At 38.4% G+C, this 21,271-nt stretch overlaps 2 protein-coding genes across 2 annotated transcripts in view; both read right to left on the bottom strand.

The window, feature by feature from the left end:
• Positions 1-505: 505 nt before the first annotated feature.
• Positions 506-7,980, bottom strand: LOC106867753 (AP-5 complex subunit sigma-1). The gene is made up of 2 exons (XM_014912719.3): positions 7,214-7,980; positions 506-1,251 (listed from the first exon to the last, which is right to left on the bottom strand). Exons 1-2 carry the CDS (start codon positions 7,640-7,642, stop codon positions 1,084-1,086), a joined length of 597 nt encoding a protein of 198 aa, XP_014768205.1. The 5' UTR covers positions 7,643-7,980; the 3' UTR covers positions 506-1,083.
• Positions 7,981-10,344: 2,364 nt separating this feature from the next.
• The window catches only part of LOC106867757 (uncharacterized), a 74,733-nt gene continuing 63,806 nt past the window's right edge, over positions 10,345-21,271 (bottom strand). Inside the window, exons 20-24 of the mRNA XM_089339841.1 lie at positions 20,794-20,836; positions 19,924-20,049; positions 17,764-17,853; positions 12,697-12,979; positions 10,345-12,097 (exon numbers count right to left, since the gene is read on the bottom strand). Of these exons, the coding sequence (XP_089195967.1) occupies positions 11,068-12,097; positions 12,697-12,979; positions 17,764-17,853; positions 19,924-20,049; positions 20,794-20,836 (1,572 nt within the window). The 3' untranslated portion in view covers positions 10,345-11,067. The remainder of the gene's footprint in view (positions 12,098-12,696; positions 12,980-17,763; positions 17,854-19,923; positions 20,050-20,793; positions 20,837-21,271) is intronic.

Raw genomic sequence — 21,271 nt, 5'->3', positions numbered from 1 at the left:
CACTACTTTGGTAAGTACATGAAGTCTCAGCTTCACTGAGGAGGGCTTATAAGATCAAACCATATCTGGAGTTGTCTCTCATATTTACTGTGAATAAAATTAACATGGTATTATTCATTAAATAATGTTGTATTTTCTTCACAGCATAAATACTTTTAATTAGCTTTTTAATTCCCACTGCATTAAATATGTTAACATTAACTTAATCAGATATTAAACATCAGTTCTGGTTATATGAAAACATTCACTTATTCATGTATATTTAATCAAAAATATACCCATTATATATATATTATATATATATACACACACACACACACACACACACACTCACACATATATACATTTACATTGCAGGTATAAGATGCAGTGTTGATATTTTTAGATTTACATATTTGATGAAAACTCATTTTTTTTTTTTTTTAATGAATTTGTTCTTATTTAAGTAATATATGACCCAATATACACTCGTTTATATTCCTTATAATTTATACAGTGTATAATATTTTCAAATTCATCTTTGGTGAAAATTTGCTTTCTTCATAAAATTTGTTTAAATATGAATTTGTTCTTATTCATATAATATCCATAATAATATTTGGTTAAATATGTATTTGGTATTGCACAGCCCATAGAATGTTACAGTGCTGTTATGTATAAATATCTAATATGTGTGTGTGTGTGTGTGTGTGTGTGTGTGTGTGTGTGCTGAAGAGTGTAATGGGTTCTTTCTGCTTTCATTACTGTACAGTTTCTCCATTGTGGATCATTCAAAAAGTATGTGATGGTCTACTCTATTTTTAAAGATGGCTATGTACACACATGAATAGGTCATCACATGTCATTTGAACCATCCACAATGGTTAAACTGCAGAGATATGGCAGCATAACTAACACATAATACTACTTAACATTACAGCATATATACATATATATATATATGCATAAATACATATACATACATACATACATATATATCTATATATATGTGTGTGTGTGAGTGTGTACATGTGTGTGTGTGTGTGTGTGTGTGTGCTGTCAAACACTGACATTCAAAGAACACCTGCCATTAAATCAGACATATCAGTCCACCTGTTTCATTGAACTATCAAGTTCTTTCTCAAGTTGTCTCATAACACGTTGACACCTAAATAATAACAAGCCATCTGGTATTAACTGCTGTAGAATCTGAATGATACAGTCGGCTTTGTTTAGAATCTCTGACGGTTGGCTAAACACCAGCAGATATTCCTGAAAGAAACAAACACATGATTATCAATAATAATAATAATAATAATAATAATAATAATAATAATAATAACAATAATATGAATTTTGATCAGATAAGTGAAGCAAAGAGGTTCAATATGGCATGGAATCAGACTGGTTACGGAAATTTAAAAGTAAAATAAATAAAAGATCAAAGCAAGGGAATATAGATTACTAATTGGAAAGTCTCTGGATGGTAGAGGGGGAGTATTGTATGAAAGATATTTTGGAGGGATTTCTTTGCCCAGAATTGTCAGTAAGCAATTATACTCTATAATATACTTTGTGATGTCAAAAGGGACCAATTAAAAATGTTGAGTGTCTATGGGAAAGGCCACTCAGCTTATTTTCACAAGTTAGTCAAAAAAAGAAAAGCAGCACCTTGATTATTTTTGAGGCATAGTCATTATAGATGTATTGGTGATCTTTCGATATTTATATCGAAGTTTAGCCGGTGTATTATAGCTATGCTATTTAGCTGCCTTTAGTTTGGGGCTGTAAACACAATTAGCCCTACGTAGGAGCCAGCTGAAAAGTCTGCATGGAGTGCGGATTTTAAGCTAGAATAAAAGGATCTAAACACTTCATAAAACATTAATGAAAAGCGTTGCCCGTCAAATCAGAAAGATCCAAGTTTAGTTAATAGTGGAAATAGTACAGAATCTTTTGATACCCCATACGTGAAAATCGACAAGTCGGTTTTGGAATGCATAAGGAATAGTTGCACCCTGAAAAAACCCAAAATTGATCCACACCCCCTCGGGTGCCCGCGCGAAACAATCTCTACGGCTCACAGACAATGAACGGCTAAAACAAGTGAAACAGTGTGTTGTATATACCTGTTGTATACGTCGGTCTTGTTTTTTCGCTTTGAAGGTAAGCGATTCTCATAGAAGTGAACACGATATTGAATAATTCTCCGTCATACGTCTACTAAAAACTTTAACATACTTCCAAAATGGGACTTCGTCTATGTTTATCTACGTGCGTCTATGTGTAGATATGTGTGTGTGTGTGTGAACCATCCCAACAGCAACAATCATCAACATCTTCTTCATAATATTTGTACCCTTTAAAAAGAAGCAGCTGTTGCTATTTTTCCGAATTTATTTAACATTGTGTACACCCAGATTGGAATTTTTACTGTTACCTTGCACCAGAGAACATTATAGATTATCTGAAGACAAAACATATTGCCAATGAAAAAACCGTCTGCTTGCACATATTCGATGAATTTTCAAAATTCTAGTCGTTCTATTGAAAGGGTTTGTCAATAGAAAGTACGCTAAATGTAAAAGAAAAAACTCATTCCATTAGGAAAGGTAGATTTACAGAAAACTCTAAGCTGTCATATGTAATTTTTCATTTAGTGTTTGAATTTATTTTCGGATTGGCTCTGACGATATCTGCAAGAATGAATTGCAATGATATAAAAGCTGCCGTTCAGTGGTACCAGTTCTGTAAATATGTTTGTTCGGCAAAATTACTGCAGGACATTATAGGGAAAATCTTTTCCAAGAGGGTGGCGAGAGGACTTCGGAAAATTCACAAGATATGAGCTTTTCCTTCGCAACTTTTTAGGATGTATGTATGCCGTTTGAAAGGTATTTCTATAAAATTTCATTGAAAAAGAACCCATTTTCCTAAAAGGAAAAGCTCGGATTTTGTGAATTTTACGAAGTCCTCTCCCTACCTCCTTGGAAAAGATTTTCCCCACAAATGTCATTATAATCGTAATGGTGGAGTTCGATGAAAGCTTGTTCTTCAATAGCAAGAACAATGTAGGACGAATGTGTCGCAAAACTTGGTTTGTCGGATGTTATGACACCACACCCAGAAAAAGGATTTCTTCAACGTGTACCCGACAGGAGTACAGAGACATTGGAGAATCTTATCGGACAAACGTTCTTCCAGGAACTACTGTTATGACTGACAATTTGGCAAGCTATTGTAATCTCCACATACTCGGTTAAGATGATGGATCGCACCCCCTTTGGGATATTTTTTGGGGTTTTATTTTGTAAATGAACACACTCTATTGAGGGCGGAGATTCCGAATATGCAAAAAAAAAATTTGCATTTCAAAATTTATATTTTACAGGCAAAAAAAAAAAAAAAGAATACATAAATGACAAAACACATCTTTATCCACTCACTCTCTCCCCCTCTCTCTTTCCCTCTCTCTTTCCCTCTCTCTCCCCCTCTCTCTCCCCCCTCTCCCCCCTCTCTCCCCCCTCTCTCCCCCCTCTCTCCACACGAAATCGAAGAGTTCTTGTTACCTGCTTAAAATTTTGGCGCGAAAAATTACTAAAGGAAAATGGAAACACTTGATGCTATTTCAAAACTGTTTTGCAGCTTAAGGATTATATACCCTGGGATCTATATATCCAGTAATTTTAGCAGGTAGATAAAAGATATTGTTTTAATACACTTTCACTTGTTTCAAACAAACACTAACATGGTTTCCTTTTTGTCCAGACATCGTTACCACTAATTTTTATAACCTCAGCATTCGTTTATTGTTCTTTTCAAACTTTGATTTTTCAATCTAATGTAATTCCACACTCTAGAAAACGTATTTCTGCAAAATGTCATCTTAAAATATGGACCTCTTTCTAGCATATAGGATGTCCACTTAGTGGTCATCCCTTCTTATACACACACACACATATAGATAGATAGATAGAGAGAGAGAGAGAGAGAAGAAGAGAAAGTAATAACAAGTGAATGAGAATAACTACGGAAGGGTTAAAAAGAAAGAGTAAAAATAATTGAAGATAAAATGAAACAAAAATGAAGCCAAAACATTTCTATAAAAATTCATTGAAAAAAACTCCCATTTTCCTAAAAGTTACGAAGGAAAAGCTCAGAACTTGTGAATTTTCCGAAGTTCTCTTCCCACCCTCTTGGAAAAGATTTTCCACACAAATTACTTTATAATCTTAATGTATGCCGTTTGAAAAGTATTTCTATAAAATTTCATTGAAAAAAACTCCATTTTCCTAAAAGTTACGAAGGAAAAGCTCGGATCTTTGGAATTTTCCGAAGTCCCCCCTTCCCGTTGCTTTGCGCACATTTTTTTTTATATTCGTTTCCTAGACATTGTTTTACACCCATTCCAATATATTTTTTGGAGTTTCATTTCCGGGTCAAGATATAAACATTAACCATAATTTCTTCTAGTGCAGATGTTTTAAGCATTGTAAATTCAGATTCTTTGAAAAATAAATATGAAATAGAATGTGTGGAGGGGGTAGATCTTTTGGCCCACTTTATGTAATTTTCGAGGTTTTACTTTCTTTTGAAAAAATTTTTTTTACATCTATGTTTCAAGAATCTGAAATTGTGATTTTTTTCAAATTACATGTAACATAAATTTAAAAAGTATTCGAAAAGTAAAAACTTTTAAAAACATTACAGGAAAATGGAGAGAGACCCAACGAAACTCATTTTTCTCCTTTTCTTGTTTTTGCCTGTTTGTTTTCTATGATTCTTCAAACATACATCTACGAAGAAAATAATTTTTGGTGCACAAATTTCCGATTCTATTCAAATGCGAATGCATGCATGTGATGGGGGTACCATGGTTTTTATGGTGGTGGGCATGGCTGTGTGGTTAGAATAATCTACTCACGTCCACCCCATTGCACAGCACCTTGGCTAAGAGTCTTCTACTTATAGTCTCAGACCGATCAACGCTTTGTCAGTGAATTCGGTAAACGGAAACAAGAGTGGAAGTCCCTAAGTCTGTCTGTATGTATGCCGTTTGAAAGGTATTTCTATAAAATTTCATTGTAAAAGAACCCATTTTCCTAAAAGTTACGAAGGAAAAGCTCGGATTTTGTGAATTTTACGAAGTCCTCTCCCCAACCCCTTGGAAAAGATTTTCCTTACAAAAGTCTTTATAATCGTAATGGTGGTTCTGTTCGTGTACGTCCTTGTAACATAGCATTTAGGCAAAAGAGACCGACAGATTAAGGACCAGACGACGTGTAAATGCAGAGTCGATTTAATCGACTAGAGACTCCGACGTGTGCTATAGCATGGCCGTAGGTCAACTACTGAAACAAGTAAAAAGTTAAAAAGTAAAATAGTAACCCCACCACAACCACCACCACTATCTGCACTGTGACATGTTAAACTGGGTCTATACTGTAAAAACAGGCACACTGTATTTATCGAGTCACAAGATACACAACGATGTTACACCCATCTTTATAGTCACATGATAAACACAACTTATAACCAGTAAACATATCGACCATATATCCTCTGCGTTGACAAAACTATTACAGACATGACCAGTCTGTTTTTTAGTATAGATAAGATTTCATTAATTTAATTTGGCTGCTATTTCTGGAAGTCGTTCATCCAGCGACTCGCTATGCTAAATTTAAATTCTTCTATAGGGACAAATTATTCATAGAAAGATTTGTTTTGTCTGCTTAATGTCACAAGGTAAGGGAGAGAAAATGAGAGAAGAAAGGTAAGCAATAGGCAGACGACAGAAAGCAGACGATAGAAAGGAAACGAACGACAGAATGAAGAAAGTAAGAGGCAAACATAAGAATGAAATAATGTAAATGATAGAAGGAAGAGAGAAAAGTAGGAGAAAGAATGAAAAGTAACATTCGATGGAAGAAAGAATGGAATGTAGAAAAAAGACAGGTGGGAGATAAACGAAAGGAAGAAAGCAGACGACAGGAGAAAGAATGAAATGTAGAAAAAGACAGAGAAAAATAAAATGAAAGGGAAATTTTGTTTGACTTCAGGTCAATCCTGGGAGACTAAACTGATGATGAAAGACATTCAAACCATGACTATTGCCAGTCTCTCCAGCAGACACCAATATACCGTTTCCAATCGGTGTTCACCACCGTATATACCAGTATATTCAATCAATATTTTCTTTTTTCTCTAGGCACAAGGCCCGAAATTTTGGGGGAAGGGGGGCTAGTCGATTAGATCGACCCAATACGCAACTGGTACTTAATTTATTAACCCCGAAAAGATGAAAGGCAAAGTCGACTTCGGCGGAATTTGAACTCAGAACGTCAAGACAGACGAAATACCGTTAAGCATTTCGCCCGGCGTGCTAACGTTTCTGCCAACTCGCCGATTCAATCAATGTGTACAAACTCTCTTGTCAATCTACATGACAGTCAATGTTTATATTCGAGTTAACAGGTCACTTTACATGTTACAACATGCTAAAACATCGTGGATGCACTTCACCCCAGACAGATAGGAGAATCTCCATGTGATTACACGGCCTACAAGAAATGGCAACCAAATTTTCATCAAATCAATACACCACATCGTATTAAAAAAAAAAAAGACAGTTGATTTGATAATGCAGTTCAGTAGTGCAGAGGTTGACTAGTTCTTAAGTAAGAGGAGGTCGTCATGGCAAGAATGCTCCCCCCCCCATATATATATATATATATATATATAGAGAGAGAGAGAGAGAGAGAGAGAGAGATTTATAGACAGACAGATAGATATGTATATATTTATGTATACACACACACACACACATTGTAACCCTATTGTACATATTGATTCTACACCCATTCAGTGCACATACATGTCTAAACTGCCTATATATATATATATATATATATATATATATACACTCACCAATTCTAGACCCACACATAACTTTATATGCGCCCTTTCGACTTTTCGACGGAAAGAACCAACGAAGGACCCTACTAGAAAGAGCGGCGGAATCTGTCCCTACCAAATCTCATCGTCTTAAAAAAAGGGGCGGAGTCAATGGATTATATAGCAGTCCGAGAGGGATAATGCACGATGATAATAAAAGAAAAAGACCTGGATGGTCATGGCTGGAACGTCATCATACATCTGTGTAGCTAAACAACAATAACAAGAATGAGGGTATTGGAAGTGGGGAAGAAAAATGAAGCGAACCTGCACCCACCTGGAGATAGCGAACTATGTGTTTGAGAATAACTTCGGCGATGAGTCGGTTCTCGGTTTTATCGCAGACCAAACTGAAAGCCAGGGTGCCAGCTCCGTACCAAACGATGACCTTCTCGTCGGCATAGGGAGCGTGTTCGGATAACCTGAGGACACCACACTCCAGTTCGGGTAGCCCCAAGCCATTGTCGATGTTGGTGGCTCTGGCTAGATCTTCGTCCAATGATCGTCCCGATACGGTTCTTCGGAACTGGTATTCGCCATGAACCACATCTGCGACATACTGCCACTGGGCCTGCCGGACGCAATGCCATCGGCTTCCCGATTCCTTGATCTCATACGAAGTTAAAGGATCCTGGCGGAATGTCGACGAATGCAGCACAAGACTCGAACCTGGAAGAAGTGTGTGGATGATGAAGGCGTGAACCATGACCGTCTGCTCGAAATTATTTTTTAAAACCGGTGAACAATAAACTTAGTCCCTTTTTATATTTGTTCCAATCGTGTGATCTCTGACGCAGCAGTAAATAACATAGAATCGATATAAGCCAGGGAGAGATCCTCAACTTTTGGTTGCTTCATCTGCTAGAAATAATAGCTATAGTCCGAGTGATCTGATACTTCAATGCTTTTAAGGATGAAACAGCGGTGTAAGTATGGAATCGATGCGAGCTAATGAAGAATCTATCTGTTATATGGACTGTGTGGTTGCTTAAATTGCTAGAAATAATAGCTATAGTCCGAGTGATCTGATACTTCAATGCTTTTAAGGATGAAACAGCGGTGTAAGTATGGAATCGATGCGAGCTAATGAAGAATCTATCACTTGTTTGTGGTTGCTTAAATTGCTAGAAATAATAGCTATAGTCGAGTGATCTGATATTTCAATGCTTTTAAGGATGACACAGCGGTGTAAGTATGGAATCGATGCGAGCTGATGAAGAATCTATCACTTGTTTGTGGTTGCTTAAATTGCTAGAAATAATAGCTATAGTCCGAGCGATCTGATGCTTCAATGCTTTTAAGGATGACACACAGCGGTGTAAGTATGGAATCGATGCGAGCTAATGAAGAATCTATCACTTGTTTATGGTTGCTTAAACTGCTAGAAATAGCAGCCATATCTTTCACTATGTGCACCGGGTGTTCTTATTTATTATTTTTTTTTTTTTTTGAAAGAAAGAATGTATTTGATAATGTAGTCTTAGATACAACTATTGTACGAATTCTCAATAATAATGTTATCTATGTCAGAAGTGAAAGAACGTAATTGTGTGTGTGTGTGTGTGTGTGTGTGTGTGTGTGTGTGTGTGTGTGTGTGTGCGTGTGTGCGTGCGTTGTATGGAATTTCAACCAACACACTTGTTACATATTGAACAGGGCCATTTTCTTGAAGGGATTAACATACTGTCTTTTTCCCCTACTAACTAAGACTTTGGTTTTGCTAAGTTAACTTTAAGGCCCTCTAATTCCAGGATTTGCTTCCATACCAGGAATTTCTTTTCTAATTTTATTACAGATTCAGTTATGAAAATAAGGTCATCAGCCTAGGGAAACTCCCACAGATAACCAGTCAGAAACTCCTTTGCTATGGCTTGTAGATGGGTGGACTATGATAAATAGGAGAGGACTGAACTCTGATGAACTTTAACCTGCCTATTGTATCCTTTGTGAACTCTCACCTGTACATGACTTGGATAGCTCTTGTTAGCCATATGTCTACTTCTAACTTGCAGAGTGACCACCAGATTAGGGAGTGAGGGATTCTGCCAAAGGCTTTCTCCACGTTCATAAATGTTAAGTACAGTGGTTTACTTTTAGCTAAATACTTCTCCTGTAGTTGCCTTACTAGAGAGAGAGCATCAGTAGTGCTTCTTCTTGTCCCAAAACCATTCTGCATCTCCTCTTAAGCCTTTTTCTAATTAGGTGAGCCATAACCCTTTCTGTAATTTTCATATCCTGACCCAGCAATTTGATAACCTCTGTAATTACTTTTCTCTAAGGCTCCCTCTTTTCCTTCATAATAGTAAAATAAAGTAATATAGTTTTATATACACTTTGCCTGAGAAGGTGAGATGGTCATAGGTGGAATGTCTTTGAACATAGGTTGGCTCAATCAGGGTTGAAATGAGGTGAAAAACAGCAACAATTACGCATTCTCTCGCCTTTATACATACGCTTGTAAAAAAGACATGCACATACTCTTACATGTTTGGAGTTGGTAAATTCTGCTTTGGTTGTAAAAACACAACAGTATTCTATGAAAGGCACAAAAGTTGTGATGTTCATGCCTTTCTCTGAGAAATATCAGCAAAATGAAGTGAGATGTTTAAAACTAGGAATTAAAACTGAATGCCAGCCACTGATAATTCTAAATCCATTCACTCCGTGTCAGAGGTGAGGGTCACTTGACACGTTCAGTTTATTATGCCTTTTTTATGCTGAACTGGCAAAGTCATCGAAGTGTTGGACACAAAGCCTTGAGATACTTGTTCCAACTCTCTGCATTCTGAGTTCAAATTCTGCTGAGGTCAACTTTACCTTTTATTGTTCTTTTGTCGTTGTTAAAAATAAAGCAGCAATCTAAACCAGAATTGTTGGAGAAGTGGTTCCAGACACAAGGTCTATAGACACTTGGGTAGTGCTTGGAGATTCTGAGCTGAATTTAAAATTCATTTGAGTAGACAGATCTTAAAAGCCTGGAGTCTGTGGGAAAATTCATTCAGTTGAAAGACATCCCTCAAATTGGAAATCATTGCACCTGAGCATTGGGTGAGATACCTTGCAGTATCAGGTCTGACTCTGGTGCCAAGTTGTGTCATCCTTGCTATTTTCTTGGACATCATCAGTGACATGGAGAGAGAAGAAATTTGAATGTATGGACAATTAGTCTTCCACAAAAATCTCCTTCAAAAGGGGTCCTTGATTGGTATTTATTTTATTAATGAGAGAAAGAAGAAAAGCTGAATTTGAACTAAAAACAGTGAGGAACCAACTTAGTTACTGTATAGCATCTAACTTGGCATTTTACCGTCGCAGTTATCAACACTATATTTTTTTGTAATGATGAAAAGCAAGAGAGTGACAAAAGTAAAGTTTGCTATGACAAAAATCGTGGACAATTCTATCATATAAAAGATAAGCATTTTATTTTCAAACACTACTTGATACATTTTATGGTCAGCTACCAATTTTTTAGTTTGGCTTGTTACACTGTTTAGTTCTAAATAAATAAAGTGAGAAGGTAGCTGTCTGACCCATGTCAAATCTACCTTCTCGCTGTGTTACATACACATGACAGTCAGGTTATCTTCTCATTAGTGTGGATGCTTTGATGGTTTCTTGTTAATTGCTGCTGATACTGTGCTTGATCTGTTGTAGTAGTGACGGTGATACAGGCAGGTTTGTCCTTCAACTGGAGTCAAAGTAAAACATATTATTGTCTCTGCCGATTTGCTTCTCTACCAAAAGGCAGGCAAGCAATTAGTTTGATGGGTTACTTGATAAATAGGTCAAAGTTCACAAAATGGAATAAATTTTGTTGTGAAGAAAAGTTCAACATTTAAGGAGGAATCTTTTGTTGAAAGTGTTTATAATTTAGGTGTGCTGGTTATTGTGTTGGTGGTGCTGTGGTGGTATTGGTGGTGGTGATGATGAAATTTGTGATGTAGTGTTGATGATGTTGGTGGTGTTGTATGATGTTGGTACCTGCAAAGTTGTAGGTGTGCTGGTAAAGATGGTGTTATGATAGTGCCAATGATATTAGTGTTGTGGTGCTAGAGAAGGTGGTATTTTGGTAGTGTTGTGGTGGTGGTATAATGCTGGTAATGGAAAACTCAAAAATATAGAAAAGCATCAATCTTCTTCTTTGCCGTTTCTATCAAATGCAAAGTTGGTAAAACCAAACTTAGTCGGAACTTGGTAGCTGTTAGATAAGTAACTGTCATTTCCTACATATTCTCCTCCTCCCCCTCCTTGTTCATACCCTTCTGCATCTTTTCTCCCTCCAAGAAATGACCCAGACCAATCACCAAAAGGTCCATTATGATCAACATTGGCTCCATCTTGAAGAATATGTGATCTAGGCTGATCGATATATGAACTAGGCTGATCGATATATGAACCAGGCTGATCGATATATGAACTAGGCTGATCAATATACGATTCAGGGTGACTGGTATTTGATCCAGGCTTACCAATATATGATCTAGGTTGATCAAAATATGATCTCATTGGATCAATCTCTGATCTGTTCTGATCAATAATGAATTTTGACTGATCAGAATTTGATCCTGGTTTATGAAAATATGATTTTGTCATATCAATATCTGATCTGTTCTGATCAATATAGGATTCAGACTGATCAATATTTGATCCAGCTTGATCACTATATGATTCAGCTTGTTCAAAATATGATCTGGCTGGATCAATTTCTGGTCTAGTTTGATCAACGTGTGATTTGTGCTGATCTATATTTGATTCAAACTGATGATCCACATGGGATTTCGGTCTGTTGCTGCTGCCACCACTATAGCCGACAGGTTTTCTCTTTGTTAACATTGCTCTGCTTCGCTTTCTCAAACGGTCAGTTGGCCTTCTGGTACCACTGTTTGCAGTCCGACCAAAGTTACTTTCAGATGAAGATGAGGCAACAGCATTGACTGCCATTTCAGTGATGCTTCCATTACTTTCGGAACGATTATTTCTCTGTTGTAAAGAATGGTGAAGTGAGGAATCAAACTGTCCATCTTCGGTAGGGATCTCATCACTTGAATTGACCGTCCATTGTAAGATTTCATTTTCAACATGTCGGATTTCTCTGTTCAGTTGAAACTTCTTCAGCTTGGCCAACTTGATCTCATCTAAATGCGTCTCATACTTGAGTCTGAAAAAAGAGAGAAAGCAGAATTCTTTTTGTATCTATGAAAAATTGGCAATATATATATATATAAATAAATAACGAACCAAGACTCCTGTCTTAGGGTATCAATATCTTCCCCTCTCTCTCTCTCTCTCTCTCTTTTCTAAGGCAGTGAGTTGGTAGAATCATTAGCAGACAAGGCTAAATGCTTAGCATCAGTTTATCCATTCTTACATGCTGAGTTTAGATTCCACTGGGGTTGACTTTGCCTTTCATCCCTTTCAAGGATTGATAAGATAAGTACCAGTTGAGTGCTGGGGGTTGATGTAATCAACTCAGCTCCTCTCCACATAACTGCTGACCTTGTGCCAAAATTTGAAACCAATATTTTCCTCCTTACCACTAGAGTGAGATACCCTGCAAAAATACATCGCTTGACAACTGATGCTGGTGCATCTATGTCCCCATAGCTTAGCGGTTCGGCAAAAGAGACCGATAGAATAAGTACTAGGCTTACAAAGAATAAGTCCTGGGGTCGATTTAATTCGACTAAAGGTGGTGCTCCAGCATGGCCACAGTCAAATGACTAAAACAAGTAAAAGAGTAAAAGAGTTATAATATACCGTTGTGCTTCTCTGTCAGCATGGAGCATTGAAGTATATTTACTGCTGAAGCCTCTTCCATGGTTGACCTTCTTGTTCAGAACACTGGGCAATGATGGTGGTTTCTTAGAAATGATGCTGGATCCCATTTTTGTGTTAGCTGTTGGTGGATTCAGTGTTTTGGCTCTGGCAGTTGGTGATCTGGCTGTGGGTGAAATTAATGTTGAAGCTGAGGTTGGTGATAGGACAAGAGGTGCAGGGGATTTACCTTTAGGTGCCCACCTCTGCTTTCGTTTGGTATCACCTGTTGAAATAGAAATACTGAACATGAGAAAAAGATCTCATATTTGTTTTAGAATATATATATAGACTTGTAAGTGTTTAGTCTGGCTGTCTGTCAGTATTTTAATGTGAAATATATATATATATATATATATATATATATATATATATATATATACATGTATGTATATATTTATGTATATATATATGTATGTATATACATGTATATGTATATCTATACATGCGTGTCTTTGTGTTAGTGTTTGTCCCCCTTCCCCACCACTGCTTTACAACTCGTGTTGGTGTGTTTACATCCCCTTAACTTAGTGGTTCCACAAAAAGAGATTGATAAAATAAGTATCAGGTTTTTAAAAAAATGTACTGGGGGTTGATTCATTCGACTAAAATTTCTTCAAGGCAGTGCCCCAGTATGGCTGCAGTCTAATGACTGAAACAAGTAAAAGGTAAAAGATGAAAAAAATATACCTGCAAATATCAGCAATCAATTTTACACCTACTGATTGATATTAATACCTCTTCCATAACAGTTGCACGAGTCAATCCAGTCCATAAAAATTAAGAAAAGGTGATCCTTACCAAATTCCAACACCCACGTTGAAAGGTTTAAACTTAAACCATTTACCTGAATACAAACACCTGGGCGTTCATATAGTGACTTCACAGCAAATAGAAATTGTCCATTAATTGCAAATTCTTGCAAAAAACCTCCACATTTATATCTCATGGCACAAGGTTGTTTGTATTTTTGGGGTCTACAGAGCATGTGTACATCTAACAATATTCCCACAATTTCTCAAAGACCTGCCACAGAGTGAATATCTAATCGGTTGCACTGCATCCCAGAGAGAGCCACACTGTACCTCAGTCAGCTTGGATCAATGTTTTCCCTACATCTCTTTCTCAGACATTTAGTGTAGACTTTACTGGGGACGCTCAACAATGGGATTTCTCTGTAATTAGAGCATTCCCTTCTCACCCTTTTTAAAAAATTGGTATTATCACCTTGGATAGCCATTGCTTTGGTGTCTTTCCAGAAGTCCACATCACCTGACATACATCATTCAGCCAGAGAATATCTTCCTTTATTTAAGACTTTTAACATCTCTAACAGAATTCATCCTCTCCAATAGCCTTGTCCCATTTGTGCACCTTAATTACCTCTGTGAGGTTAGTTTTCACCCCTAGATGCATCTGATGTCCACCAGAAGATTTTTTTTTATTGTGACTGGATTTAGGAGAATAGCAAGGTATTCTATCCACCTTCCAAAAATACTCTCTCTTCCTCCTGCTGTCACATCCTGGCTGTGTTGTTGGGTCAAAAGGTGGGATACTTAAGGGGCTGCCTTTGTTTGCTTGCAACTAACTAGGTACCTAAACCAGTTAATGAAAGCATAGCACATATTACCAAGCTATACTCATTCAGTATATATAAACGGTAGTTTCTTTCAGTGTCCACCAACCAAATCTACTCACAAGGCTTTGTGCCAGCTCAGGGGTATAGCAGAAGACACTTGGCCAAGGTGTCATGCTTTAGGATTGAACTCAGAACCATGCAGTTGGGAAGCAAACTTCTTACGACATAGCCAGGTCTGCTATGATATGTACACATACATACATACATACATACATGTCTATGTATATACACATGCACACACATATATATGTGTGTGTGTGTGTGTGTGAAACTATTTATACTGTGAAACTTAATTTAATTTTAATTTTTGATAAATTGAATTTAATTGAGTTTTTATCTGTAAATTTGGATTTTTATCCCTAATATCATTATATATATATATATATAATCTCTGTTCAGATATGTATGTATTTGTTTGTGAGTGTGTGTGTGTGTGTGGGAAGAATACAGGAATGTCATCAAACATCCGGTTACTGGAGATATTTTCAAAATAAGGAGTGTTAGTATCACAAAGAGCAGTCACAGGCACTTTTATTTTATAATAGTACAATATATGTGTGTGTGTGTGTGTCTATAATGAGTGTGTGGTAAGAAACTAGGCACAGGAGTGGCTGTGTGGTAAGAAGGTTGCTTCCCAACTATGTGGTTCTGGGTTCAGTCCCACTGCATGGCACCTTGGGCAAGTGTCCTCTACTATAGTCTCAGGCTGACCAAAGCCTTGCAAGTGGATTTGGTAGACAGAACCTGAAAGAAGCCCGTCGTATATATATATATATATATATATATATATATATATATATGGCTACAGCCTAGTCACCCGTATTACGAACCAGGTGTTACACGAAGGAGTCATACCCAATGACTGGTGTAGCAGCATCATATTCAACTGCTACAAAGGTAAAGGTGACGCTTTAGACACTAATAATTACAGAGGCATCAAGCTGTTAGATCAGGTTATGAAAGTTACGGAGAGGGTCATAGCCCAACTAATTAGGGAGCGAATCAATTTAGATGAGATGCAGTTTGGGTTCGTGCCAGGTAAAAGCACTACTGATGCCTTATTTCTAGTGAGACAGCTGCAGGAGAAATACCTAGCTAAGGATAAACCTCTGTACCTGGCTTTCGTTGACATGGAGAAAGCCTTTGACAGGGTCCCCCGATCCCTTATCTGGTGGTCAATGAGGAAACTTGGGATAGAAGAATGGTTAGTGAGAGCTGTGCGAGCCATGTACAGAGATGCTGCCAGTAAGGTGAGGGTTGGAAATGAGTACAGCAATGAATTCCGGGTAGAGGTAGGGGTCTACCAAGGTTCCGTCCTCAGCCCCCTCTTATTTATCATAGTCCTCCAGGCAATCACAGAGGAGTTCAAGACAGGTTGCCCCTGGGAGCTCCTCTATGCTGATGACCTTGCACTAATTGCGGAGTCACTATCAGAACTAGAGGAGAAGTTTAAGGTGTGGAAGCAAGGACTAGAATCGAAGGGCCTTAGAGTCAACCTAGCAAAAACCAAAATCCTAATAAGTAGGAAGGTAGATAAAACACAAACCCCTTCAGGTAGATGGCCCTGCTCAGTATGCAGTAAAGGAGTAGGTAGTAACTCTATAAGATGTACCCGGTGCAAGCTATGGACACATAAGAGGTGCAGCAATATCAAAGGCAGATTAACTACGAAGTTAGTTTTTGTATGTGGCAGATGTTCAGGTGCAATAAACACTGTAAACAAACAGGAAACAACTTCTATCTCATTCCAGGGAGAAAAACTAGAGGTAGTCGATAGCTTCCGCTATCTGGGTGATCAAGTTAGTAGTGGGGGTGGGTGTGCTGAAAGTGTAACTGCTAGAATAAGAATAGCCTGGGCCAAGTTTAGAGAGCTCTTACCTCTGCTGGCGACAAAGGGACTCTCACTCAGAGTAAAAGGCAGACTGTATGACGCATGTGTACGAACAACCATGCTACATGGCAGTGAAACATGGGCTGTGACTGCTGAGATCATGCGTAAGCTCGCAAGGAATGAAGCCAGTATGCTCCGCTGGATGTGTAATGTCAATGTGCATACCCATCAGAGTGTAAGTATCTTGAGAGAAAAGCTGAACATAAGAAGCATCAGTTGTGGTGTGCAAGAGAGACGATTGCGCTGGTTTGGACATGTGGTGAGAATGAATGAGGATAGCTGCATGAAAAAGTGCCACTCCCTGACAGTTGAGGGAACCCGTGGAAGAGGTAAGCCCAGGAAGACCTGGGCTGAGGTGGTGAGGCAAGACCTTCGAACATTGGGCCTCACTGAGGCGATGACTACTGACCGAGACCTTTGGAAATGTGCTGTGCGTGAGAAGACCCGGCAAGCCAAGTGAGATCGTTGCCAGGGCCCCTGGACTGGCTCTTGTGCGGGTGGCACATAAGATGTACCATCCTGAGCATGACCGTTGCCAGTACCGCCTGACTGGCCTGGTAGGGTTTTCGAGCGAGATCATTGCCAGTGCCCCTGGACTGGCTCTTGTGCGGGTGGCACATAAAAGACACCATTTCGAGCGTGGCCGTTTTCGTGCGGGTGACACGTAAAAGCACCCACTACACTCTCTGAGTGGTTGGCGTTAGGAAGGGCATCCAGCTGTAGAAACTCTGCCAAATTAGATTGGAGCCTGGTGTTGCCATCCGGTTTCACCAGTCCTCAGTCAAATCGTCCAACCCATGCTAGCATGGAAAGCGGACGTTAAACGATGATGATGATGATGATGATGATGATGATATATATGTATGTATGTATGTATGTATATATATATATTTGTGTGTCTGTGTTTGTTTCCCCCACCATCACTTGACAACCGATGTTGGTGTGTTTATGTTGCCGTAACTTAGCGGTTCAGCAAAAGAGACCAATAGAATAAGTACTAGGCTTACAAAGACAAAGTCCTGGGGTCAATTTGTTCGACTAAAGGTGGTGCTCCAGCATGGCTGCAGTCAAATGACTGAAACATGTAAACATACACTCTGACATACACTGGCGTACACACACTCTCACATACACTGACATACATATACTAAGACACACACACACACAGACATAGATTTACATAATGAACGTGCACACACACACACACACACACACACACACACACACACACACACACACACACAAGTGCAGGTATGGCTGTGTGGTTAAGCAGTTTGCTTCACAACCACATGATTCTGGTTTCAGACCCATTGCATGGTACCTTGGGCAAGTGTCTTGACCTGACCAAAGCCTTGTGAGTGACTTTATTAGTGAGTAGGATGTGATTTAAGAGATATTTGGGGTTATTATTTCTCTCAGATTGAGTGACTGCATGCATGGAAGCTCTCTATGTTGGTTAAGAACTATTTATTTATCTCACCTGGTGTAAATGCTTGTTTCCGTTCCACATTTCCAGAAATCAAAACATTTTTTGAAGTTCTCTTAATTTTAGTCAATTTTGTTGCATCACCTGGATATGGAGAAGAAAGAACAGGGTTAAAACTGTTGCTGATATTTATTTAGTTTGTGTTTAATGACATTGTTGTTTACAGGTTTTACAATGAGTCGATCATCAGTTCATTGCATTTCTGACAGAAAGAGCAACAAGGGAGTGTTTGTAACACACATGGAACAAATGTCCCAAGAGATTTCATTCATAAAACACTGTTTGCTGGAAATTTCTGAGGGATGTTCATATGTTTCACATTAGTGAGATAGAAACTTAAAGATACACTGAACAGTCAGATATTTAGAAAAGTTCTAATGAGAGCATTTGACAAACAAAAAGGGGACAGAGATGCATAACAAAAAGGACAACTGGAAGTTGTTATAGATTAACCTACTGAGGGTTACAGTTCAAATCTCTGGCTGGTACAAAGTTCCAGCCAAACCAACGGTGATGTGGTGCTGGAACAGGGAAGTAGACCGAACAATAAAAGCAAAGACAGACTTTGAAGGTTTAGAAGGGTGGGGGTGGCAGAGAATTATACTGCACCAGTATGGACATGCAATATGTATGGAGGATGGGAATAGCCGTATGGAGGATGGGAATAGCCGTATGGAGAAAGTTCAGGGAGCTTTTACCTCTGTTGGCAACCAAAAGTCTCTTTCTGTGAGTGAAAAAAGGTAGTATGATACATTTGTAGAAACAGCAATGCTACATGGTAGTGAGACATGGGCTTTGAAATGCTACATGATAGTGAGAGGTGGGCTTTGAAAGCAGAGAACATGCCAAGACTAGAGAGGAATGAAGTTAGTATGCTCCACTGAGTGTGCAACAGAGTGCTAATGTATTGTGAAAAAAGAGGAATTAAAAGCAGTGTGCAAGAGAAAAGACTGTGCTGGTTTGGTCATGTGATGCATATGGATGCGACCAGTTGCATAAAGAAATGCTAATCACTTAAAGTGGGTGGAACTTGTAGAAGGAGACCCAGGAAGCTATGGTACTAAGAATTGGAAGTTGATTTCAAGATGCTGACCCTTACAAAGCAGATGACAAAGAACTGAGATATCTGGTGTCTTGTTGCACTGAAGAAGATCTGCCCACCACAGCAAATTTGGTATTTTGAACCACTTTGGTAATGCTTGTCTTTGAGGGGTTCTTTCTCATCATTCTTTCCACCCTCCATTTTTCATCTCCTAACATCCATCACTTCTCTATCACCTGGGAGCAGAATAAGCACATACTACATCTTTCTCAGTTACCTCTCTTCCCCCATCCCAAACAACTTCCATTTCCCGTCATCTTCCCCTGCCAACTCTCTCTACCAATCACCTTTCTGTGCCTTTTCTTCCCTGTATTATTCCCCATCATTTGCACCTCACGTATTTCCTATCACCTTTCTTTCTCCCACATACCCACCACAACCCCCACCTCCACACATCTAAGTTTCTCTCCATCATTTACTACATCACCACTTTCCTTCGCACTCACCCACTTCAAACTTCTGTATCACCTCACTTATTCTCGCCACCCCTAATGTCCCTTGAGGGCATGTCTTGAAACACCTTTGCCACCATCTCTCTCCCTATTGCTCTCTTTAACTCGTTTTCCTTTCCTTTCCAACTGGAGTATGCATGTATCTACTCTACATCAAGACACCTATCTCTCTCCCTCTATATTTTTAATCTCTTAACTGGCACAAAGCCACTCCAACCTCGATACTACTCCCCACTCCCTGTTGAGGGAGTTTTGCCTTTTTTTGTCTTTTCTTTTGTCTTATAAGATACTTGGTGACCCTGTAAGTGATAGTGCCACACAGAAAACATTGGCGCTGGTGTCACATAAAAAGCACTGGTGCTACATAAAAGGAACTAGTGCTGGGGCCATGTAAACGGCATCCAGTACACTCTGTAAAGTAACTGGTGTTAGGAAGATCATCCAGCTGTAGAAACTAAGTCAAAACAAACAAAGGAACCTGGTATGGGTCAATAAAATAAGTATCAGTTGAGCACGGAGGTCAATTAAATTGACTTAGTCCTTCCCTTGAAAAATACTGGCCTTGCGCCAAAATTTGACGCCAATGTTAAATCTACTTACTGTCACATTTTTCATTAGGAGTTGCTTCCAGCGTCTCTCTATCAACTGTTATCTCTTTACCAGGGGTTGTTTCTCTGCCAGAGCCTTCAGTTACGTTGGAGGATTCACCTGTTTGAGCTCTCCTGGCTGCATTAAAAATATTAACATGCATATTATTTATTAGCAAAATCTGGAATCTGAGTTTACTTTTGATACTCACTTAAGTGGCAAAACCACAGACCTGATATAATGATTTGGGACAGAGAAGAGAAACTGTCCACAGTTGTGGAAATCAGCTGCCCAGCAGATGTTAACATAAAGCTGAAGGTCAGTGAAAAAGAGAACACCTAACTATTGAGAAATCTGCAGTTATTTTATCCAGATTACAAGTTCAGGTTTATACCTGTAATTGTTGGGGCCCTGGGATATGTAACATACTGCCTAAATGCCAATCTTGAGAAATTAGGTTTCTCAAAACCAGGAAGGAGAAAGCTGATTTGAAGACGACAGATCCAATCCACCACTGGAACTGTAAAAATTTGTAAAACTTTCCAGAAGTTTATCATTTAAATATTTATGAGCATGTCTAGATATGTAGCTATATGCATGAGAATGCATACATAAAGCAAAACATACGAATCTGCACAAATACATTACATACATACAAAAGTACCCTGTTGATGTTGTTGAAATTCCAATGAAGGAGCCTTGGATCTGGGTTAGAAACCAGCTCTTTCTCTATTGGCAAGAAATCTTGAAATAAACTGAATAATGACATACATACATACATATAATATATAAACGCACATACACGCACACACACATGCACATATAGTTATAGATGCTTGCATGCACATAGATAAAAAGAAATAAAAGTTCTTCAGAAATTACCATCTGCCATGGCATAAACCTTCTTTTTACCTTCTGTTCGTTCCTGAAAAAGAATAAATAAATAATAAATAACTGAGCAAGAACCAGTAATGTTTTGTTTTGTTTTATTATTTTTATTTTTGTTCCTAGCATGTTTATTTGTTTTGTATCCTATCTTGTTATCTTATTTCAGTCATTAGACTGTGGCCATGCTGGGGCACCATGTTGGAGAATTTTAGTTGAACTAATTGTCCCCAGTACTTGTTTTCTTTGTTAGCCTGGTAGTTATTCAATCAGTTTCCTTTGCCAAACTGCTAGGTTAAAGGGACATAAACATACCTACACTGGTTATCAAGCAGCGGTCGGGGACAAACATGTGACATAGATATCTGTATCGGGTTGAGTAAAAAGTAAGCAACGTTTTGAACCATAAAGAATTTGTACTGGATTTTTGCAGAGTTTTGAATTTTTTTTGCAATTGTCTGATAATACAGACAAA

This window comes from Octopus bimaculoides, chromosome 22 (assembly GCF_046866305.1).
Source record: "Octopus bimaculoides isolate indiv1 chromosome 22, ASM4686630v1, whole genome shotgun sequence".
In the NCBI taxonomy this organism is placed as follows: domain Eukaryota; kingdom Metazoa; phylum Mollusca; class Cephalopoda; order Octopoda; family Octopodidae; genus Octopus; species Octopus bimaculoides.
This window is presented reverse-complemented; position numbering and strand designations above follow the sequence as displayed.